At 45.8% G+C, this 25,382-nt stretch overlaps 1 protein-coding gene across 8 annotated transcripts in view; it reads left to right on the top strand.

Annotated features, from left to right (window-relative positions):
- ERLIN1 (ER lipid raft associated 1) overlaps positions 1-25,382 on the top strand; it is a 64,104-nt gene that overhangs the window by 21,580 nt on the left and 17,142 nt on the right. For 7 of the 8 annotated variants that reach the window (XM_030571321.1, XM_030571322.1, XM_030571316.1 and 4 more), the window contains 4 exons: positions 2,316-2,397; positions 3,391-3,437; positions 22,718-22,779; positions 25,249-25,374. In XM_030571321.1, coding sequence (XP_030427181.1) covers positions 2,316-2,397; positions 3,391-3,437; positions 22,718-22,779; positions 25,249-25,374 — 317 coding nt within the window. The remainder of the gene's footprint in view (positions 1-2,315; positions 2,398-3,390; positions 3,438-22,717; positions 22,780-25,248; positions 25,375-25,382) is intronic. The other variant, XM_030571318.1, reaches the window with a different exon arrangement.

The raw sequence follows: 25,382 nt of genomic DNA on the forward strand, positions 1-25,382 counted from the left end.
GTTGAGAACCACTGGCCTATATATAACATGTGGTGGTTATACATAGGCATTGCCAGATGGGATCAGACCCCAGACCCATCTGGCCTGGTCTCTTGTGTCTGATGGGTCGAGCACAGGTGTTTCAGTGGAAGGTGTAAGAACCTTCAGTAGCAGATGTAGAATAATCGGTCACCATGTTCACTTTCAGCCTGGTTTCTAATAGTTAGAGATCGGCTTACATCCTGAAGCAGTAGGTTTAATATCCCTGCCACAATGTTTGTTGTCATTTAGTATGCTAACTCTGGATATTCTTGTTATCCCAAGAATAAATGAGATAGAAATGTCCCATCTTTTTTTTAAGCTTGTTAAATTCATGGCCTCAACTACTTCATGTGGCAGTGAGTTCTACAGTTTAATCACACATTGTATGATAAGGCACTTTTTTGTTCATTTTGAATTTTCCACCTTTTAATTACACTGTGCGTCCCCTTGTTCTTGTGTTGAGATAAGGAAAACACATCTTTCCAATCTCCCTGAGCAGTCGTCATTTTAGGTACTTCTGTCATGCCTCCTTCTATTGCTTTCCTTTTCAAAGTAACAATCCCAGTCTTTGCAATCTCTCTTCGCACGAGTCTTTTTCTAGGCCCTTGATCGCTCTTGTCACTCTTCTGTGAAACCCTTCTAGTTCTGTAGCATCTTCTTGGAGATGAGCGGTGACCAGTGCTATACACAGTGTCCACGAGGCCACACCATTGATGTATATAATATTCTCTGTATTATTCACCATCCCTCTGACATTTCCTCCCCCCTTACTCCACATATTCAGAGTTTGATGCTTCCTGTCCAGCCACTCCGAAGGGATTGAGCAGAGTGAATGGGCCTTGCATTGTGCCCAGGAAAAAGGGAAGAAGAATATTCTGTTATGGTCAAGTTCTGTCGTATTGTAAATGCACCTTGGGAAGCTGGTAGATTGGTTGTGTAAGGTGGAAGAAATGTAGACAGCAAGAAAAGAGCTGAATGTGGGATTGTGCTCTGTATAAACAGATGGTACAGTTCTGATGTTAACATTGTTGGCATGCTTTCATTGGCAAAGTAATTAGCAACCCCTTGATAATTTGACTGAATTAATAAATTTTGCCGTAATCTCTTACTTCTCTTTGGGATCCATCTTTAGCCATGGTCCTTTTTATAACTTGCACAATTTAGGAAGTAAACTAATTATCCTGAAACAACCATCCCCTTGCTTGATAGGTTCTTCCCGACTCCTGACAAACAGCGGCTACAGTGGATGTTTTTTATTGGTAGGAGAGCCGACAAACAGCGGCTGCGCTGCGCAGTTTTTAGTGGCACGGCTGTAGCGACACAGCCATGTCACTTAAAGCTGTGTAGTGTAGGCATAGCCTCTGAAACTTGGCTGGATTCAGAACAAAAATAAGTTTTAACTAACAATATAATTCTTTCCTCTGTTGCCCTGGGAACGTCCCCAGAATACAACTGCAACATGATGCATTTCTTAAACTTATTCAGATTCTTAATTTTTACTCTAAGCTAAATAGTTACCTAAATAGTAAATCCTCCTGATTAGCAAATAGAAGTATCAGATTTATTGTAAAGACTGTTTAGTTGCAAATCAACATGTTTTAGTGGTTACCCACCAATGAGAATCAGCCTTTTTTTAAAGAAAATAAGTATAAGTTCAAATGCAAAACACTATTAAAATTAATAATTTAAATCAAAGTTTCCTGCTTGCTGATTTAAAGCTCTGTTTTAGAAGGAAGATAGTCTCTGATAGCAGCTTTGGTTTATTTTAAATATACTTAGCAGGAATACCTCTCTTGTCTAATTGGAAGCTGTATATTTTGTATGTAGCTGGTGTGAAGCTGGCAGACTCAACGGAGCAAGTACAGGGCAAATGTTATCTTGTACCAGTACCCCATAAAAGAGCTGATGAAATCAATAATTCCTGGGAAACTTTTTGTATTTAGTCTGCATTGAATAGCTTGCTCTTTAGTCTAGTGACCTATTAGGTCACAAGTATATTTTCTTTACCATATGTTTCTATAACACTATGTATTAATGCAGCCCTATCAAATTTGATTTGCTCGGGCAAGTGACTTGTTTTTGGTGGGTGAGCAAAATAATCATTCTCACCCTCCCATTATCAGTCATGGTAATAATCAGGCTAGTAGAGCTTGTCTGAGCTGTAGTGACTTATTGACCTACAGAAGCTTGTGGCTATGTCTATCCAGTACTTTGAACACTTACCAGAGGTCTGGAAGAGTCAGTACATCTAATTCTTCAGCTTCTTGAGAACTGACCCGTTTGTCTCTTCACAGGGGTGGTGCCTTATTAACCAGCCCAAGTGGACCAGGCTATCACATCATGCTCCCATTCATTACCACCTTCAAATCAGTGCAGGTTAGTAACTTCTCACAGGGGAGCTGGAATAGGGTGGGGTTGTATAAGGTATCTGTCAAATATGAAAGTGGAGCTGCAATTTTGCCTGAATAAAAGCCATGTTAGCCAGTTCTCAGTAGCATAAGAGCACACTGATCAGATTGTAGCCATCCTCCTCTCTGATGTTGGGGTACAACCCCTTGTGTGCCTACTACAGCTTCCAGTATGCAGCAAGGCCTGAAGCAGCTGCAGGTCCGAGAAATCAATGATCTATTTTGCTGCAAGAGGCCAGGCCCCACTGCACATGGTGGCTGTGCACAACTTAGTAGATCACCATGGACTACATTTGGTCTATTGCATTTTGTTGTGCTTTGTCCTCCCCTGAATTGTTATCACTACAGTGAGTTTGGAAGGGCTGAATGAAGTCATCTACTTCACTGTGGCTGGAGATACTGATGGCTTCCTGAGAGCATGTAATGTGGAAACAACCTGCACTGCAAATGAACGTGGGCTCCATACTGTTTTTCCAGTGGGAGCTCTTCACTGGCACAAACAAAAACCCTGGGGCTCCTGCCTTGGGATGCTTCCGCTGCTGACACCATGTGTCGTCCTAGTGCCTGGGTCTGCAAGCATTCACTTTGCCATTTGCCAGGCAAGTAGCTGCAATCCTTCTGGGCACTGAAGGAAGTAGAGGAAGGGGGAAAGAGAATGGAGTTCCCTGCACCATCCCCTTCTTCCTCAACTATCACAGGGAGTGGGTGCTAGAAAAGTTCATTCTGCTTCCTGCCTATAGCAGCCACAACCCCCAACAACCTGAAGAGTGGTGCTCGTCCTAGTGAATTTCCCCCCCACACCCTTCTTAGCAACCATTAAAGAGCATGAGTGCTGAGCTTCCAGTGAGCGTATGGCCTGAACTGAGCTAGAAAGTTCTGCAAGGGCCTGTCTAGGGCTTGGCTGTTGACTGGTCAGTGACTAGTTTCTCTGTGAGCCCTGATTACATGTCTCTTGTTTCAGACAACATTGCAAACTGATGAAGTAAAAAACGTGCCTTGTGGGACGAGGTATGTTGCTCCTGTATGTTCTTCCTGAATGTGGCAAGCCAATGTGATAGGTCTAATTCTCAACTTACGGCTGATTCACTTGGAGGCGCTCAGGCCTGGTGGCTGGGAATTATGGGCAGAGGCCTTTGAGTAGTTTTTGAGAGGGGTTGGATATGACATAAAACTTGTTCAGAGTGTTTGTCTATGGAAACATAATGGATATGGGTGGGAATAGTAAAGGTTGCTCTTACATTGCTCCCTGCTGGGGCCAGAACTGACTTTCTGCAGTTGTCTGTGCATCTGTGCCGCTTTCTCTAGCGTGTGTTCTTGTCTTTCTCTCGTTTTACTTTTCTCCTGTTATCTAATCCTCCATCACGCATTCTTTCCCTTAACCAGCCTCTTAGTGCTTCTAGTTTGGAATTCACTCTTTAATGATAGAAACTCAACCACTGATTTCCATGATATTCCAGGGAAATAAGAACAGCATCCCCTTGGATTGGGCTTGCACATTTGGAATGTAGTCCCACCACTTGAAATGAACCCTGACAAAAAGCCAGGATCTGGTTCATCGCAGACTAATTGCCACTCTGGGTGGTCAGAAACTTTCTCTGAAGTAAAAGAGCAGATGAATGTTGTACAAGATGCAAACCTTATAAGTAAAGTTTAGCACTTCAGTAGCATTTAAATATCCAAGTGCTGTCTAAGTATTAGTTAAAGCAGCAGTAACAATGCACTGTGTGTGCAGTGCTTATCTTCACAAAAGTATCCCAGAGTGCTTTATTTATACACATGTTCATGGATTGATAATGTTGCAAAATCAACCTCTTGGGTCTGGAAAATTCTAGAGCTGAAAGTTCTTCTGAAATATTAACCTAGCTATATTGCACATCCTGTATTTTTTATGGCATAAATCAGTAATATTCCACCTGTTTCTGTGGGTCAGTTAATGAGATCCTGCCACAAAATGAAACACCTTTCTTGAATTATAGACCAATCAGCCTAACTTTGATACCTGAAAAGGTGCTGGAACAAACTGTAAGCAATCAGTTTGAAAGTACCTAGAGAATAATAAGAAATACAACAGGTCCCCAGTATATGTCAGGGTTGTGTTCTTGAAAAGGGCCACGTATACCAAAACAATGTATACCAGGGACCTGCTGGTACAGCAGTGGCATGGGCAGGAGTGGGGTTGGGGCCTGGGGGCTTCTTCTGCTCTGCTTGGCACTTCTGCTGAGATGTGGGAGCTTCTCCTGCTGTGCCCAGCGCTCCTGCCGGGGAGCAGGGCACAGAGGCTTGCCCCGCTGCACCCAGTGCTCCTGATGGGGTGCAGGAGAGCAGAACGGGCTTGCAAGCCTCCGCTCCCTGGATGGTGTGGGTCAAGTTCTGGGAAAAGGGGGGCTGGATGTGTACATCTCCACCTTTTATCCCTTATTTTGCATAGCCATCGCTGATCAGTAGGGGAATGTGTTCCGATTCACCTCGGTCCGCATATCCATCGTTTGCAACTTACAGTACGGTACTGCAAACGATGGATATGCGGATTGGGGCTGACATGAATCAAAACAAGTTCCTCTGTTGATGAGCGATGGATATGCGAAACAACGGATAAGGGGGAGACATATACCAGGCACCCCCTGTAGCCAGCATAGATTTGTCAAGAACATAATCATGCCAAATCAACTTACTTGACTCCTTTGACAGGGTTACTGGTCTAGTGCAGAGTGGGGAAGCAGTAGATGTGATAGTAAGTAGATTTTAATAAGGCTTTTGGTTCAGTCTCACATGACATTCTCATAAGCAAATAAAATTACTGTAAGGGTGCAAAACTGGTTGAAAGACCATACTTAGAGTAGTTATCAGTGATTTGCAATCAAACTGGGAGGGTGTATCTGGTCGGGCGCCACAGGGGTCTGTCCTGGGTGCAGTAGTAATTATTCTGATTAACTACTTGGATAATGGAATGGAGAATATGCTTATAAAATCTGCAGATGACACCAAGCTGGGGGAAGGGGTTGCAAGCAGGGCACCCCATGAGCATATAGTATTCTATAGTATTGCAACCTTTTTTTTTATGGAAGGGGCTCCTGAAATTGCTTTGCCCCAGGCCCCCTGAATCCTCTGGGCAGCCCTCGTATTAAGAGGAGTGTTTTATGTAAGACATGGAAGGTAATTGTCCCGGTTCACTCAGCACTGGCAAGGCCTCAGCTGGAGTACTGTTCCCATTTCTGGGCTCCATGCATTAGGAAAGATGTGGACAAATTGGAAAGTCCAGAGAAGAGCAACAGAAATGATAAAAGGTTTAGAAAACCTGATGTGTGAGGAAAGGTTAAAAAAAACACAACTGGGCATGTTTCATCTTGAGAAAAGATGACTGAGGGCAGGGGGGAACCTATAACAGTCTTCAAATATGTTATGGATTGCTGTTGTCATAAAGAGGACCATGATCAATTGTTCTCAGTGTCTAGTGAAGGTAGGAAAAGAAGCAATGTGCTTAATCTTTAGCGAGGGAGATTTAAGTTAGATATTTAAGAAAAACATTCTAACTATAAGGGTAATTAAACTCTGGGGGGAGGTTTTTGAACCCCCATCTGTTGGAATTAATATTATTTATGCAGGGTGTTACCATGGCACTAATTTAACCATAAATTCCTGTATTAAATCCAAAGACCACTTATACAATTCCTCTAAACATTCCTTAAAAAGCCAAAATAATCAGTGTACTATATCCAACAGTAACAAAACATTTACAGACATTTGATCAAGAGACTAACAAATGGGCTAAACCCTGGGGTGCTTAGACCTATATTGGTTGGCTCCAGCATGGTCAGGCAGGTATTAGCAATGAACCCTTTAAGAGTTTACTTTTTATACCCTTCAACAAATAAGTGATATTCCCAATTACTAATTTTAGCTAAAAATCCATTTGCGACTGTTGATCCTTATTTCCAATCTTAATCCAGATAAGATTTACAATTTCCTTTCTTTCCAAGGCCTTTCCTCCTCTCCTTGCTGACCAACAATTTGTCCATTGCCCCTCTGTTCACACTGGCTTTAACACTGCTGTGTGGATTGGGAAAGGCCATGTTGGCTCACTTTACGACAGATTCTTTGTTTTATTTAAAACTATCTGCAGTCCCCACACTGGTCAGAGGCCTTCTTTTTAGAACTTCCCCTTATTGTATTAGTTATTCTTTGAACCAGACTTCATCCTTCTTCATTCCTTCTGACCTTCTGACCTGTTACTTTCAAGGCCTTCCTTCTACCTGCTAATCAGGGCCTTTCTTTACAACACATCTATTTCCTTAACTAAATTCAAGCTAACCCTAATTCTTTAGTTTGTATTTATCCTACATTCTCTGCCTTAAAAACCTACATGCTATGTGGGTTTTACTACATTAAGCATTTTAAACATAACTTTTATGATTTTGCAACATCTTACATAACCATTAAACTTGACAATACAAAATCAAAGTTTGTTACCACAATTTACATTAACTACCCTACCTTTAAATAACCGTAGTTACCATGGATATAATCGACTTTGTGCTTGTTCCACCGCCAGGGGCTAGTTAACTCCTGAATTCCCTATTCTTGGCTATTAATATTTTAAGATCCAGGCTCAAGGGAAGAATAGGATGCCCACACTTGGGTACTGCTTTCATAGCATCCTCCTGTAATCTGAATTCAGCCTATATTTTAGTGACAGTGGATTTTGTTGTGAAACAAAACATTGGCCACTTGGAATAAGACTCTGGGTCCACACTACAAGTGGTTTATTTCCATCACCCACACAATATTTACCATTCCTGGTGTAAGAGGTTTTCACTTCACCAATTCCCCAGCACTGTGCAGATTGGAGATGGCTCCCCCAGAGTGAGCCCCCATGTTGGCAACTTGTCTGTAAGACATTACAGCTGCAGGTGTCCCCAATTGTGAGCAACAGAACAAGTCCAAGGCTTGCCAGACCTTGTCTTTATCTTGCAACAGTATTTGAAGAGAAACAAAGTCTTTTTTAAAAACTTATGGGTTAGTGTCTTCCAGTACTCCCAGTTGTAGCACTCTAATAATGGTTTGAATGTGGTGTTCTGCAGTTATTGGATGGGATAGTATGAGTGGGATAAGGAATACTATACCAAGTTTTTAATTTCTCTGTGGTGATGAAGGCAATTTACCTTGCTCTATATGAGTGAGGATGGCCTTGATTTTCATCTAGTACATATTCCTCTGTACACACAATACGTTATGGCCCTGGCTATTGGCCTGCTTTGATCTTTATTAGTTTGGTTATCTATTTCATTTACTTTATCCTGTACTTTCTTCAGTGAATTAACTATGTCATGCATGTTATATACATTCTAAAGTTCTTACTATGTTTTTTGCTGTGCACATTCGTTGGACTCAGTAGGTCCACAGCCAGCATGTGTTGGAATGCCCGGTTGTGTTCCCACAGGGTCTCAATGTCTACCTGATTCCTGCTTGAAACCACCCTGTACAGCACTGGTGGATAGGCTCCATCGGTTTTGTCTTTGAATTGATTTTGGTGCCTTTTCCTCTACATTTCTGTCAAGAAAGCCTTTCTAATAGTCCTCTATCATTTTGCCATACAGTGGCCAAGACACTACACTTTTGTCAACTGCAACCAAGTCAAATTCAACACCAGAGGTACATATATAAATTGAACATCATTGCACAGCACTTCTTTAAGGGATCTTAATACCAATTCATTACTGGGTCGTACCTTCACCTTAGAGCATTGTGAGTTTTTCTTTTTTCTTCCCCCGCCCGCCAGTGTATGGTATTTGTCCCACCTTTTATTTCTACCCTTCCTGATTCTCAAAAGGGCAGGGGCAGCTCTAGACATTTCACTGCCCCAAGCATGGCGGCATGCCGCGTGGGGCGCGCTGCCAGTCGCCAGTCCCGCGGCTCCGGTGGTCCTCCCGCAGGCATGCCTGCGGAGGGTCCACCGGAACCGCCTGCTGCCCTCCTGGCAACTGGCAGAGTGCCCCACCAAAGCCGCGGGACCAGCGGACCCTCCACAGGCATGCCTGCGGGAGGTCCACTGGAGCCACCTCCCAGCGACTGGCAGAGCGCCCCCCGCGGCATGCCGCCCCAAGAACACACTTGGCTTGCTGGGGCCTGGAGCCGCCTCTGCAAAAGGGCACATATCAATAAGCCCTCATTTGATTAAAATTTAGCTGAGTAGCATCTACTCATCGATCCTTGTTTTTTTTTATCTTGCTTCTATTCATACCAGATAAACTGCAGGGTTGGCTTTTTGTATTATATAGTGGGCCGCCATCTTGGTGCCAGAAATGTTTTGTTGTTTTTTTCCCGGTGTTCACTGCACCATCACTCTGTCCTCTACTTGCCAATCTACGCTTTGGGCTGGCTTGTTAAAGTATGCCCTCATTTGGCATGAACCTGCCCCTTTGCTGTGCCTGGATAAATCCATGTTTTGTTTTCCCTGGTAGATTGCTTTTTAGCACAAACCAGGCAATTGTTAATATGAATTTTTACATCTTTTTTTACAATGGGGCCACCAAGGCTGCCTTAATTAGTCACTGATAAGTGGTATCAGCATTCGGTGGGCCATCAATGGCACATCATGCACCCATCTTAACATTTCCTTTTTAATGGGCTGTGATGGAACTTTCCCTGGGAAAGAGTGATTTACCATTTAACTCCCCAAGCATTAGTTTTTGTGTAAGAGGATATCTCTGGATCAGATTCTTGCAATGTTACTAAATCAATGGTTTTTGCTTGTGCTCAATTGATAATGGCAAGAACTGGATAATTGGGCGTGGGACCACACTGAAGCCTGGCTATTAGCAGCTTCATTTGCTCTGTTTTTCTTGCTCACTTCCCCATGTCTGGTATGAGCTTTTACTTTAACCACATATACCACTGAGTTAGCCCATTTACCTGCTAGTTCCCACACATAGGACAAAAGGGCTTAATAGCATAAAAGCTTGTAATCTGCACTGCAAAATGAATTTGCACTACACCAAGGGAGGTGGTTGTTAAGGCATCACAGACCCTTACAGTCTGAACATATTACACTAGCTGGTACTTGTTCTTTACTGAGTGATAATGCCTCTGCTACAGCAGCCAACACAGTATACAGTGTGTGAACTACATCTGCGTTGCACAGGTTCACCCTGAACTGAGAGAGCCCAAACCATAAATTCTGTGACAGGTCCCTTTTGGTATTAGGACAACCCATTAGCATATATTGTCAGACTCTCAGGTTGCAGCCCTTCAGAATTTAAATGTATGTACTGCACATGGGTAAAAGGGTTAGGAGCCCCTCATGAGAGGGAATTTCTCCAGGACAATGAATAGTCCTGCAGTCAAATGTGAGGGTTGTTTAAGAGGACAGCCTTCAGTTTGGTGCTCTTCCAGCAAAAGGAACCACAGTGTCAGTCCTAGGACTAGATACTACTGTTTTTAATTTTACCAGACAGAAGACACTGTAGAGGATGACGAGCAATGCACATTTTTATGCGCCCCAACCCCACCAGATATCTGAAATGGGTCAGGGCCCACCACACAGCAAAAATTGGTTTTCATAGGGAGTAGACTGCTTTTCAACTCCATTGAGTACTTTGGAAGTGTAAGCTTTCTCTATCACAATAGTCCTGAGTTAATGCAGTTGAAATGGCTGTGTCCTTGGTTGCTACAAAGAATCCAAAAGCCGAAAGGTACAGTTGCTCAAAACATGCCTAAAAAGCCTAATAATAAGCAATTTACTACATCCAAACAGTAACAAAACATTTATACACATTTGATCAAAATACTTAAACAGGCTAAAACCTAGGGATGCTTAGACCCGTATTGGTCGACTCCAACATGGTCAGGTAGGTATAAGCAATGAACCCTTTTAAGAGTTTACCCTTCAAGTTTACCCTTATTTCCAGTCTTTATCTGGATAAGATTTACAACTTCCTTTCTTCCCAAGGCATTTCCTCCCCTTCTTCTTGCTAACCAACAGTTTGTCCATTGCCCCTGGGTTCACATAGGCTTTAACACAGTTGTGTGGGTTGAGAAGTGTCATGTTTGGCTCATTTTAACACAGATCTTTTTTCACATCTATCAGAGACCTTCTTTTTAGAAACTTCCCCTTATCTCATTAGTTATTCTTTGAACCAAACATCCTCCCTACTTCATTCCTTCTGGCCTTATAACTCATTATTTTCAATGAATTCTACTTCCTAGTGACAACTTTTCTTTACAATGCACATATTTCCTTAACTAAACTTAACCTTAATTTTTTAATTTCATATTTATCCTACACTTTCATTAGAAGTTTTCTCAACAGGTTGGACAGACATCTCTCAGGGATGGTCTAAGTTTAGTTGGTCCTGCCTCAGCACAGTGGGCTGGACTTGATGACCTCTCAAGGTCATTTCCAGCCCTACATTTCTATAATTCCCTAACCTCCCAGTGCATGGTTCTATGTGTTCCATTCTTCTATTGTCATTTCAAAACTTTGTTTTGACCCATCACTCCAATTGTGTTGCTCTCATACATGGTAGTTAACAAAGCTCAATGTGAAGTGTCAGAGGAAGAGATAAAGCATTCTCAGTCAAGCTGTGGACCAGACTTCCAAAGGAGATTAGCCTCTTCCAGAGTGTGAGTGCTCTTGGCTCATTGCAAAATTCTTATGTAATAAACATGATATACTTGTGTTATATTCCAAGCAAAGTCACCTTATTCAGGGAGCGGGGACAAGCAGAAATCCTCATGAGGTTCACAGGAAGCCTGACCATGGAGATTCAGTCAATGGGGGGAAAGCTTAGATATACAGTGTTGGGCCCTACAGACAAACTAAATGTTTCCCAGATATGCCTGAACAGCCCATCATGTTATCTAAGATATGGAGTAACCACTAGGAAAGGCTCTGAGGACTACAGCTGGAGAGAGTAGTACAAATGATTAACAGAAATGTCAGGATTTAGCAATGTTTGTAATGACCAAAGGAACATCAAATACTACTTATGTGCAATGTAATTGCAGTTGCAGGGGAAACTGCTTAAGGACACAAGCTTGAAAATCTCATTTTCATCAGCAGAGGTTGTACCTTGACTCTAGTATAGTTAAAAGTAAACTCTATGATGCCTGTAACTGGTAGATGCAAGCAAAACAAGCCTTTTCCCTGTATTTTCAATGTATGTACTGTGCATGTGACAGCTCTTGTGCCGGGTCAGTGTCACTGGGCTGTTAGCCCATTGCAGTTCCTGTCTCACCATTAGCATAGTGAGATCACTGTTCTGCAGGGAGAGCATGTGGATGCTCAGTCTCAAGGCCTGCGAGAAACTGTGAACCGATAGCAGCAGCAAAGCTGAAACAGAAGAGGCAGCTGGTAGATGTACACGCAGAGGAAAGGAGAGAGCCCAAGCATGTTTGGGGACCACTCAGAAGACTTTTCTAAACATCAACAGCAGAGTAGTACACCTTTACAGTGTTTCTTAAAATAGAAATTTTCCAATAATTCGGTCATATAAAGTGAAGGGAGATCCTACAGGAAAACTGTTTTTTGCAGTTAGTCAAGTTTAAAAAAAATAATCAAGTTGACAGTGTCCCTTTTTAATTACTGGAATTTCCTAACTCTTGAGAGCTTGACTTCTCCAACTTAACATGAGAATTGAATTTAAAACACTGCACACCTTCTAGCTTCTGGCATAACTGAGGCAGGGTTACTGCAGATGACAACTTAATTCACTGCCCAGCCCTGGTTCATGCACAGAGCATGTTCCATCCTGAGCACCAAAGCAGGATTTCTATGGAAAAAACAGTATGGAATCATGTAACTAAAGACACCGTGACAGTGCATATGCACAAGGGAGATGAATTAAGGCTGCACAAGCAACCTTAATTTTGGCATTTCCTAACTTATAAGTGCTTCACTTTCATTCTTTTTTCATAGTTCTTTGTGTGAAAGGAACTAGGATTTTTATAGGAGCTCATGCGAGTGTGGGGGTGCGCATTTCATTATGTGGAATCAGACTGACCACAGCAGTGTCGTCTGTGGGGTCTGAATGCAGAAACTTCAGGTCACTGCAAAGACCTCTTCCCCTTGAGCTAAAACAATAACTGGTAGTATTAGTAAGCTATTATCCTCTGCAGACTAGTCACTCCCAGGAAGAGGACGTGTGTTTGCTAGACATCAGAAAAATGTTGAAAATCAGAATTTATGGGTTCTGGTTTTGGCTTTGGCGGTCCAGTGATTATAGACTGCATAGCCAAGTACAAATTTGGCAGATTGATTCTGAGCTTCATTGTGACTGAGATTTAATCTGCCATATTGGAGACCTTGATTCTGTTCTTATTTCTGCTTTAAGTGTGACCTTGTGCAATGTCTGTAACCTCATCGGTAAAATGGGGAAATATTAGCTTGCCTCACAGGGTAGGAGGTATGAAGCCTTGTTCAGTATTGAGGGTTGTGAAGTGCATAGGACCAGACAGTGAAAGTGCTAGTTTTGTTTGTTTTGGTTTGTTTTTTTTAAAGCTAAACTTTTTAATAGTTGACAAAACTGCCCATTTTTTTTCACTAACCTTGTTTTTAAAAATGGCTGATGTTGTTGAAAATTTTTTAAAATAAATTCAATCTGAAGCAGAGAGCAAGGTTGAAAGTTTGTCAAGATAGTTAGGCTTGAACTTGTGCTCTCTTGGCTCCAAGGCCAGTGCGCACCCTCCTAACCTAAAAAATACTTTCATGTGGTAGATGGGCAGGCATTTCCCTAGGCTACAACACATTTTGAGGTGGATAGTTGGCAGTTCACCAATGCTAAGGAGCATGAGCAATGCAATTAGAATACTTAAAAAATTAAAGAGCAAGAGAAGAACAAGGTCTGCTACATGTGTTGCAGTAGGTGATTTTCAGAGGCCAAATATTTATCTGTGTCCATGGGGTAAAGCATCTCCCAGGATGACCCACCTGCCAAATTTCAAGATCTTTCTCCAAGCTAGGGAGGAGCTAGAGTTGTTTAAAAAGTTTAATATTTTTTAATAATTGACAAAACTGCCCATTTTTTTCACTAACCTTAAAAATGGCTGATTTTTGTTGAAAGTTTTAATATAAATTCAGTCTGAGGCATACAGCAAGTTGAAAAGTTTTAGCCAAGATCGTTAATGCTGGATAAAGGTTGAAGTACGTACTGTCAGAGATTGAAGTGTCAGAAGAGGTGCTAGGGCAAGCTCTTTATTTTAAAGAGCAGTAAGATACCAAGCCCAGATGGTACATCCAAAAGCTGTTCTTCGAGTACTTGCTCATATCCATTCCAGTTAGGTGTGCGCGCGCCGTGTGCACATTCGTCGGAAGATTTTTACCCTAGCAACCCTGGTGGGTCGGCTGGGTTGCCCCCTGGAGTGGCGCTGCCATGGGGCCGGATATATACCCCTGCCGACCCCACCACTCCTCAGTTCCTTCTTACCGCCCGTGTCAGTCGTTGGAAGAGGGGAGCGCGGCTTAGCTGTCCTCCACTTCCCTAGCTACTCCTTGTTTCTTCGCTATCTTTGTTGTATATAGTTGGTTTTATATATAGTTATAGTTAGTTTGATAGTTCTTAAATAGTTAGTGTATATAGTTCAGTAGAGTTTGGGCATTAGCCACGTCCCCGCACCTGGTGCTGGGGCCCATGCCTGGTTCACCGGGGTTCAAACCGTGCTCGGCCTGTCCTAAGCTGATGCCCACAAGCGATCCCCATGACTCTTGTCTAAAGTGCCTCGGGGAATCGCACGTTACAGATAAGTGCCGTATTTGCAAGGCATTTAAACTGAAGACAAAGAGACTTTCGCCTAAAGAATCTCCTCATGGAGGCAGCTTTGAACCCTCCGTCCTTGGCACCGAGCGCTGAGCAGTCTGCTAGCAGTGCTCCTCCGGCACCGGACCGCGCTGGCACCGCCAAGACACCGCAGCACCAGCCATCTCCGGCGCAGGGACCTGCTCGGCACCGATCTCTCTCCCCGAAGCAGAAGAGGTCGAAGTCCTCCACTGCCTCTGTGGCCTCGGCGCCATAGACACAGCCTCGTTTGAACCGCCTGGCACTTTCACCTGCCGCAGCACTGACTGCTGCGGTACCGTCGACTCAGCTCCCTGAGAGCTCCCCGCCGAGGCTTGTGGTTGAGCTTATGGTCCCGGAGACATTCTCCACAGCCAGGGACCTTATAGCCATGACGGAGTCTGTCCTGCCTCAACCCCCAGCACCGCCGGTGCGGGTATTACATTCCAGAGGCAAGCCAACCATAAAGAGACCTCCTTCAGTCGGCTTGGCAGACTGGCACCGATCACGATCCAGGTCCCGGCGCCGTTCGCGGTCTCATCGACGATCACGGTCCCGATGCCGCTAGCAGTCCTGGCACCGCTCGCCAATTTGGTACTGGTCGTACTCGCGGCATAGATCGACGTCTCAGCCTCCGGCCCGGTACTCTCGGTACCACTGCAGCTCCCAGCACCGCGACTCTCGCAGCCGTTCCCGCCGCAGATCTTCGAGATCCAGGTCGACCTCCCGGCACCGCGCCGGTCGCAGGTCCCGGTCTCGCTTTCGGCACTGTATGACTCCAGGTACCGATCCCTGGGGCCGAGGAGATCACCAACAGCGAGAGAGAGGGACTCTTACCATGGTCTTTCAGCTCCTCCCTGGCCATCCCGGCACCCGTCCGTGTCTTCGCAGGCGGACAGTGCGTATGCCCAAGACAGAGACGCCGATGTGCCCGCCACGATATTCCACGAGCCCCAGGCTCAGGATCACGGACCTTAACAGTGGACATTCTGGACACCTTGGGCATATCATCAGGCCCAGGGTGCACATCCAGGCCCATCGCGCTGTGCCACATCAGAACACCTGGTGCTGGAAGCCACTATAAGCCGCTGCCTTCCTTCTGCTTCAGAGGAGGTGTCGGTCCAGCTTCAGGACTCCCAGATCCCAAGGGAGACAGAGGCTGTCCACCAAGAAGAGCCCTCGACTGACCCGCTTGTCCCAGGTCTTTCCTCATCCTCCTCCCCTGACGAGGCAGTAGCCGGAACGTCATCTGTAGGCCCTCCAGCAATCGACCTGAGGGCCCACCAGGACCACCTCAGGCGTGTGGCCCAGAATATGAACTTGCAAGTCGAGGAGGTCCTGGAGGTAGAGGACCCAGTGGTGGACATTTTATAATCTGATGCCCCCGCGAGAGTGGCCCTCCCTTTTATACGGATGATCCAGGCCAATGCCAACACGATCTGGCAGTCTGTGGCCTCTGTCCCACCTGCTGCCTGGGGAGTGGAACGTAAATATATGGTGCCCTCCAGGGGCTACAAATACTTATAGGTCCATCCCCCTCCTTGCTCCCTCGTTGTCCAGTCAATCAACGAGAGAGAATGCCATGGCCAGCAGGCTCCAGCCCCGAAATCAAGACGCTAGGCACATGGACTTGCTGGGGCGCAAAGTCTATTCTGCAGGGGCGCTCCAACTCTATGTGGCTAATCAACAAGCCCTCCTTAGCCGCTATAATTATAATACCTGGGCAGCGGCGGACAAATTCAAGGAGTTGCTCCCGCAGGACTCCTGACAGGAATTTGCGGCCATCTTGGATGAGGGAAAAAAGGTGGCTAGAACTTCCCTCCAGGCTTCCCTGGACGCCGTGGACTCAGCGGCCAGGACCCTAGCCTCCGGGGTTACTATGAGGCGTATCTCATGGCTGCAAGTCTCAGGCCTTCCCCCGGAGCTCTAACATACAATCCAGGACCTCCCCTTTGAAGGGCAAGGCCTATTCTCCGATAAGACAGACCCTAGGCTGCAAAGCCTAAAAGATAATAGGGTCATTATGTGCTCACTAGGCATGCACGCGCCAGTGACTCAGCGCAGACCCTTCTGCCCCCAGCCACACCACTCTTACCCTCAGCCCAGACAGAGACAGGACTTTGCTAGAAGGCGGGGAGAACTGGTCACCGGAGGCAGTCAGGCAACCAAGGGGGCCAGAACCAAGGTACCTCCAGACCTTCGACAGGGCCAAAACCCTCCTTTTGAAGGTGCGCCCGAGGGTGTTGTACTAGTATCGTCAAAGGATCTGTTCCCTCCTTTCTCCAACCACCTCTCCCTTTTTCTCCCTGCGTGGTCCCGGCTAATATCAGATCGCTGGGTCTTACGCACGTTGGAATTTGGGTACCACCTCCAATTTATTTCACGCTCCTCCTTCCACCCCTCTTCCTTGTCCCTCTTCAGGGACCCCTCTCACGAGCAGCTTCTCCTCCAGGAGGTGCAGACGCTCCTTGCCAAAGGAGCCATAGAGGAGGTACCGGAACACGAATGGGGCACGGGGTTTTACTCCCGCTACTTCCTAATCCCCAAGGCAAAGGGGGGTCTCAGACCTATCCTGGATCTGCGGGAACTCAACAGATACGTGATAAAGTTGAAGTTCTGTATGGTATCCCTGGGGACCATCATCCCATCCCTGGATCCCGGAGACTGGTATGCAGCCCTCGACATGAAAGATGTGTATTTTCACATAGCCATCTACCCACCTCACAGGAGGTTCCTCCGGTTCGTAGTCAACTGCCAACACTTTCAGTTCGCGGTCCTACCGTTCAGCCTCTCTACAGCCCCAAGAGTATTTACGAAATGCATGGCTGTAGTCGCCACCCGTCGCTGCCGCCGTCGGATACACGTTTTTCCGTATCTAGACGATTGGCTCATCCGAGGGACCTCCGAGGCACAAGTGATCTATCACGTCGGCATTGTCAAGGACCTTTTCCTACATCTAGGCCTAATGATCAATGCGGAAAAATCCACTCTGATTCCCACTCAGAGGATAGACTTCATTGGCGCCACCCTGGACTCCAACCTCGCCAGAGCCTGCTTACCGCTGCCCCAGTTCCAGGCAATGGTGGCCATTAGCCAGAGTCTGCAAGCTGCTCCGTTGACTTCAGTTTGCACTTGCCTCGGTCTCCTGGGTCACATGGCGGCCTGCACGTTTGTGACTAAATACGCCAGACTGTGCCTCCGTCCCCTCCAATCGTGGCTCAACTCAGTGTACCGACCAGGCAGGGATGCCATAGACATGATTGTCACCATTCCACCGAGCATCCTAGACTCCTTTGAATGGTGGCTGACCACCTCCCTGGTGTGTGCAGGGCTGCCGTTCCGTCCGCCCCAGCCCTCTGCGTCCCTGACGACGGACGCATCATCTCTCGGCTGGGGTGCTCACCTCGGGCATCTACGCACGCAAGGCCTTTGGTCATCTCAGGAACTGGCCTTGTACATCGATGTCCGGGAGCTGAGAGCAGTCCGCCTTGCTTGCAGGCGTCCCAACAGTACTTGCAAGGCCATTGTGTGTCAATATTCACCGACAACACAACAGCCATGTACTATATAAACAAACAGGGTGGGACAAGGTCCTCAATCCTTTGTCAGGAGGTCTTATGACTCTGGGACTTTTTGTATAGCCCAGTCTATAGACCTCATAGCGTCCTTTCTCCCAGGGGTTCGGAACGCTCTGGCGGATCGCCTCAGCAGATCCTTCCTTTCTCACGAGTGGTTGCTTGGCCAAGACATTATTCTTTCGGTCTTCCGGAAGTGGGGATTTCCCCATGTAGACCTCTTCGCGTCCCACGAGAACAGGAAATGCCAGATGTTCTGTTCCTTTCAAGGCCTCTCACAGGGTTTGATAGCAGACGCTTTCCTGATACCATGGACGACTCACCTACTATACGCTTTTCCACCGTTCCCGCTCATCCACAAGGTCCTGCTGAAAGTATGCAGGGACAGAGCCCGCTTGACCATGATCACTCCAGCGTGGCCCAGGCAGCACTGGTACACCATGTTGCTAGACCTGTCAATAGCCGACCCTATCCCACTACCTCTTCACCTGGACCTGATAACTCAGGGCCACGGCAAACTGCATCACCCAGACCTACAGTCCCTCCATCTCAAGGCATGGCTCCTGAGTGGTTGACCCAGTCTGAATTGCGTTGCTCTGCCCCAATGCAACAAGTACTCTTGGGTAGCAGAAAACCTTTCATTAGAGCAACATATCTGGCCAAGTGGAAGCGTTTCACATGCTGGTATGGAGAGCACAACGTTCTTCCCGCTGAGGTCTCCATCCCCACCATCTTGGACTACCTCTGGTCCCTTAAACAACAAGGCCTAGTGGTATCATCTTTGAGGGTGCACTTGGCGGCCATCTCTACCTACCACCCAGGGGAGAATGGCCGCTCGGTGTTTTCACATCCTATGGTATCTAGATTCCTCAAGGGCTTGGAGTGCCTATACCCCCCAGGTACGCTGCCCCGCCCCAACCTGGGACCTCAATCTGGTTCTTACTAGACTTATGTTGGCCCTATTCGACCCATTAGCAACTTGCTCCCTTCTCTACCTGTCCTGGGAAACCGCTTTCCTCGTGGCCATCACATCGGCAAGACGAGTTTCCGAGCTCTGGGCTCTCACGGCGGACCCTCCATATACTGTGTTCCACAAGGACAAGGTGCAGTTGCGACCACACCCGGCCTTTCTCCCCAAAGTGGTATCGGCCTTCCATGTTAACCAGGAGATCTTTCTTCTGGTCTTCTTCCCGAAGCCACATTCATCGTGCAGGGAGCAACAGCTGCACTCCCTAGACGTCCGTAGAGCACTCGCTTTTTATATCGAGTGGACAAAGCCGTTCCGCAGAACCCCCCAACTCTTCGTCGCAGTGGCAGAGCGTATGAAGAGCCTACCCGTTTCCTCACAGAGGATTTCATTCTGGGTGACATCGTGCATCCGCACCTGTTATGACTTGGCTCATGTTCCATCCAGCCACCTCACTGCCCACTCTACCAGGGCTCAAGCCTCATCTGCTGCTTTCCTGGCTCACGTGTCCATCCACGAGCTATGTCGCGCAGCTACCTGGTCCTCGGTCCATACCTTCGCCTCTCACTATGCCCTGGTTCAGCAGTCCAGGGATGACACAGCCTTTGGCTCCGCAGTATTACACTCTGCAACATCTCACTCCGACCCCACCGCATAGGTAAGGCTTGGGAATCACCTAATTGGAATCGATACAAGCAAGCACTAGAAGAAGAAAAGACGGTTACTCACCTTTGTAACTGTTGTTCTTCAAGATGTGTTGCTCATATCCATTCCAAACCTGCCCTCCTTCCCCACTGTCGGAGTAACGGGCAAGAAGGAACTGAGGAGCGGTCGGGTCGGCAGGGGTATATATCCGGCGCCACTCCAGGGGGCGACCCAGCTGACCCACCAGGGTTACTAAGGTAAAAATCTTCCAATGAACGTGCACGCGGTGCGCGCACACCTAACTGGAATGCATATGAGCAACACATCTCAAAGAACAACAGTTACAAAGGTGAGGAACCGTCTTTTCTGAAGAAGCTTGAGTATGAAATGACTGAGCTGATAACCATGGCAGGTGCTTGTGCATGTTAGGATTCAGAAGGAATGGGATGGAGAATAATGCGGAGAATGTTATAATGCCATTATAGAAATCCATCTGGATATTGTGTGCAGCACTGGTCACTTCATCTTAAACAAAGATGATAGTAATAGTGGGAGCTTGGAGAAGGCCAGCGCGAATGCCTAAGTGCCTGGAAAATCTCTCGTTTGAAAAGACTGGGATTGTTACCTTGGAAAGCAGATGAATAAGAAAGGATCTGATAAAAGTACATAAAGTAATGAATGGTCTAGAGAAAATATATTGGGAATTTTTGTTCTCCCTGCCTCCTAACACAAGACCAAAGGGACATTGAAAAATGGAAAAAAGAAAATATTTTTCCACACAGTGCATAATTAGACAGTGGAACTTGCTGCCACGGGATACTGTTGAGTATAAGACGTTAAGATTCAAAAAGGGATTGAACATACATGAATATCTGAAGGTGCTATAACTAATTCTTACAAAAAAGGCATTGCAATGGAGATAAAGCCTCAGTCATTAGCATTTAAGCCACTCTCCAGTGATCAGGGATGAGGAGACCTTCACTGGGGGAAGATTATGCCTCCTCTGTCTACTCTGGGGTTCTTGCACCTTCCTCTGAAGCAGCTCACGCTGGCCACTGTCATACCCAGGGTACTGGGCTAGATTGGCCACAAGTGTGATCCCATTTGGCAATTCCTGGGTTCTTAAAGTTTGTCAAAATTATAAGCAACTAAAAACAGGTTTGTAATGTAAGGTATTGAGCAATCTTATCTCTTGGTGCCACAGTACACTCAGCCATGTTTGTGTAAAACTGAAAATCTCTGAATATAATGAAGCCTCAAATCTCTGGCCTACATATGTGCAATGTGGCCTAGTTTAATTGCAGGCGAGATTTACCCTTTTTGCATTTCCTGACTCTGGAGTGCTTCATATTGTATTAACAGAGAGGATTTCCTGATTTTTTCTTTTTTAAAGAAAAATAATCCAGATCATATTGATCAAGGAGTTCACAAGTTCAGCCAGCAGAGCCCATGATATCATAAACAGGAGTTCTTCATTGTTGGGGCTGTGCTTAATCACTTTCTGACCCAGAAGTTCTCTTTCCTACAGGCACCCACCCTTGACAGACCTAACTCAGTCCCCTTCCCCTGCCAAATGATGCTTGTCAGTGCCTTGCTATGAAAAATTCTCATTTGCAGTGCTTGTAAGCCCCTGTCATTGTGGAGCCCTTAAATGGGAAATCCTTAAAAAGAACAGAAAAAATAGCACATGTGGAATTGCCAGTTGTAACAATGTGTAATTCAAACTAATGAACTGACTTCCTTCAGACTTGGTTTATCTTTTGTGTCTCCGTGAGATCTGCAAAGCAAGCCAAGTCTGAAGTTTGCAATAAGAGCCATGCTTGAGTTATCTGAGCACAAAAATTCAGCTTGGAATATACAAGATCAGTGTTTATACATGTGTGAGTCAATAATGGCTTAGCTCATTTTGCTAAAGCTTTCCCTCCAAATATTACCTTTGAACTGAGAGCGAGCATGGGAGATTCTAGCCCCAAAGGAATATGTGTTTGAGGAAGTTATGAGCTTCTGGAAAATGTGGATTGGAAAACAGAATTTAGAACTTTCCCTTTTCTGTAGTGGATGGTACTGGTTCTCTGTGTGATAAATACAGCTTTAGTTGGTGGGTTTTTTCTGTTACGAATTGTATTAAAAAGTGAAGGGCTTGAGGTGAGGACTTGACCAGCTAGGAAACAGGAGCATGGCAGAACAGGTTAGCTACTTAACAGCTTTTGGGAAAGCCTGTAGGCTGTACTTGATTGTACTTCTGGTGCCTTCCCTTAAGGGGTCTCAGGGTATGTCTACACTACCCACTGGATTGGCGGGTAGCGATTGATCTATTGGGGATCGATGTATCGTGTCTTGTCTAGATGCGATACATCGATCCCCAAATGCACTCCCCATTGACTCCGGAATGCCACCAGGGTGAGAGGCAGAAGCGGAGTCGACGGGGGAGTGGCGGCCACCAACCTCACGCCGCGAGGATGCAAAGTAAGTGATTCTAAGTCGATCTAAGATACGTCGACTTCAGCTCTTCTATTCTTGTAGCTGAAGTTGCGTATCTTAGATCAATTCCCTCCCAGCCCCTCTCCCCCCAGTGTAGACCAGGCCTCAGGGTGCTGCTCAAATGATAATGAATTAAGACTCTCAGCCCCTTGTGAGGTAGGAGAGTATTACAGAGGGAACGCAACTTACTCAAGGTCATGCCATGAGCCATAGCAGAGTTGGGAATAGAGTTGACGTTACTTGGCTAAAGCCCAAAACTTGGAGCCATAACACCACCCTAACGTAGTCAGCAGTGTGTCTTGTCTGGCATGGTGTGACAAGTTGTGACAGTCATCTTTTTGCAGTGGACGTGGCATCTATTGAGCTCAGTTCAGCATTGCTGCTTGTTGCAAGTTTTATGTATGAGCCTGTTTGGAGTCACTAAATGTGTGCAACTTGTGCAGACAGAATTCTCTACTTCTTTCAGCAGGTATTCTGTCCTAGTCTGTCTCCCATCTGTATCTTTTTTTCCTAGTGCTAACAGTTGCATGGTCATTCCAAGGGCATTTTCCTTTTCTTATTCACATCTCTGGCTAAACACGGTGAGGCATCAGAAAGAAAAATGAAAGTGCACTGGGGTCATCCTGGAGCTCACTTTATTGATTCACGCAGGAGTGAAATGCCAGATATTAAGCTGGGATTAATTGCCATCCGCAGTGTTCCAAGACAGCCTGGAAAAGCAGAGTCCTGGGTAAAAGGTCAACTCTACAGATCTCCAGCAAACTCCACTAAGAAGGATTGTTGGACTCTGAATTGGGGCTACTGTGAATATCTGTTCATGTAACTCACAAAGCTTTTTTTTTTTTTTTATAGTGGTGGGGTTATGATCTACATTGACCGAATAGAAGTTGTGAATATGTTAGCACCATATGCAGGTATTTTCTCTTTCCTGTTTCATCTAGCAATATTGTCACTGACCATCTATATCTGTTGGGCAATGGAATAGTCTCCCTAGGGAAGAGGTGGAAGTCCCATTGCATGGGGCATCTAAAACTGGACTGGCCAAAGCACTTGTAAATAGGTTGTATTGAACACTCCTGGGTGAGAGAATGGGATACACATGGCCTCCCTTCTGTTGGTATGGATTTTGCCTTTTGATCAGGATGTTTTATCTAGTTCTACCTGAGATTCACTAATCTGTGCTGAAGACTTGCACCTGTTTCCAGCCCATGCTCAGACAGGGAAAGCCTTGTTTTCAGAACATTTCAGCACTGAATGCACTCCTCGTGTACTGAGCCCTTTGAAAATGTGGCAACTTATTTGTCTGCCTAAGTGGGAGCTGGGTTTTTTTGGAAAACTGGCTCCAACTGTGGGTGTCAACCACTTGTAAATGTCACCCATAGAGTCCAAATCCAGCTCAACTCCTAGATAGTCCTCCTTGTGGATGCCCTAGACACCTTGGCAGGTGCCCTGGTTAAAGATAACTGACCCCAGAAGAGAAAAAGCACTGATGCCAAGCTGTCGACAGGGTATTCAGCTGTCTCATCCCGCTGGTTCTGCTTCTATCATGTCATGCAGAAGGGGACCAAGAAAGTGTTTGGCTCTACCTGAGGCACGTGATTGAGGCGTCATTGCCGTAATACCCTGGTGACTCGAACACAGTACCCACCTACTACACTTGTCCCATTCTAGAGCACTTAGAAGAGTGACCCTACAATGAGCATCTCCAAATGCTTGAGCTTTTTAAAGCCTTTTCTTCAAGTAGCCTGGCATCCAGCAAAGGCTAGGAAACAGTGAAGAAGGATGGCTTTGTGCTTAAGGCCCTGGATTTGGAGCCAAGAGAACTGGGTTCTCTTCTGGTGCTAACACAGGCTTCCTTTGTGACTTTGTGCCAAGTCCCTGCCTCTCTTTGGCTTCTGTAGGCCACCTATAGCATGGGTAGAATGAGGCTGCACTATCTTGCAGGGTAGCTGGGAGATCCCTTGGTTGCTGGAGGGTGCTAGAGAAGTGCAGAAAGCTTCATGGAGTGTAGCTTTGTGCAGGTCTTGCCTTGAAATGTGGGGCTCATGCAGAAGGCGGGCAGTCATGTAAACACAGTGGTGCTCTAACCTCATTGCTTGCATTTATTTGCTATGTTGTCTCTTAACATTACTGTAAATGACTTTATACGTGAACAGACAAAATGGTGCCACTTTTGAGAGAGTTCAGAGCTAGTGAAGTTACTGCATGTGTTGTTAAATAGGGATGTGCACAGCTGAGGGGGCTTTTCTTTCTTGGGAGCAGCATCTTGTTTATCTCCTGCTTATAAACCAGTTACTCTTGGCTTGGTCCTCACTCTCAGGCTCATAGCTGTGTGTGCAGCCTTCGTCCCTCAGGGGAGTGCATTAAACCTGAGCATTGCAGGAATTGCCTACCTAATTTTCCAGATAGCTGGACAAAAATGAGTATTGCTCACATCAAGTTGCTCCAGACAATTAGAATGGGTGCAAAAGCAGAATCTGAATATTTTTATACTACATCAGAGTAGCTGTCCTACAGCAGCTATAGCATAGGTTGGCAATACCACTTCCATTCTCCTTATCCTGATGCTGTTATGGTTCCCCTCACCAGAGAATCTGATTCTAATGCCATGTTTCCACACTCCCCCCATACTGGAATTTTCCAGACATGGTTTGTTCGAAGGTGAATGAGCAGGTGTAAACAAACTGTAAAGAGACTGATTGCCTCTTGATCTTGAAATCATTTTGACTTTGAAATGGCAAGCTTGGTTTGCAAAGAGCCTACATTCAGAAGAACTTAGTTTGGGGGCAGAAACTGCAGAACCAACACATGCAACAAGCTCAACTACTCAAAAGATGGCAAAGCTTACAAGTTTTTGAGCAAGATGGAGGCGCTTGTGAAGGCAGCAGGCTTGGCCTATGGCTTCTGTTGCTCCACAGGGTCACTAGTTGTCGAACAAGAAAGTGAAATCCCTGCTGCTGCAGCCTGGGGAACATGAGTTCCATAAGAGGAAAAATCTCTAGTTTTTTTCCTTTGAAGCAGGGAAACGTAATGCTGGGAACTAGTGTTACTGCAGCATTGAGAGAGGAACACCCGCTCGGGTGTCGGGGAGTCACAGCATCTGTTAGGCCTGTATTCTGTATTCAGCGCTGCCTGTTCCTGTACATGGCTCATGGCAGACTTCCCTGATTTATTTATTTGTTTGCAGACCGTAAAGCAGGGCTGTGCAATATTCTTATCTGTGCATAATTATCGTACTCTTCTAGGTTTGGTTTGGACAATCTAGAATTGAGGGTATCTTCCCTTGTGAGAGTGCTAGGGCTGTTAGAATGGCCGTGTAGACTGAAAAGCATTGTTCTCCTGCCTTGTTAGTGTTGCCCTGTGGTAACTCTCTCTTTCCTCAGTGTACGATGTTGTGAAGAACTACACTGCAGACTATGATAAGACCCTGATCTTCAATAAAATTCACCATGAGCTGAATCAGTTCTGCAGTGCCCATACCCTTCAGGAAGTGTACATTGAGCTATTTGGTAAGTAT

This window comes from Gopherus evgoodei, chromosome 7 (genome assembly GCF_007399415.2).
Source record: "Gopherus evgoodei ecotype Sinaloan lineage chromosome 7, rGopEvg1_v1.p, whole genome shotgun sequence".
Lineage (NCBI taxonomy): Eukaryota > Metazoa > Chordata > Testudines > Testudinidae > Gopherus > Gopherus evgoodei.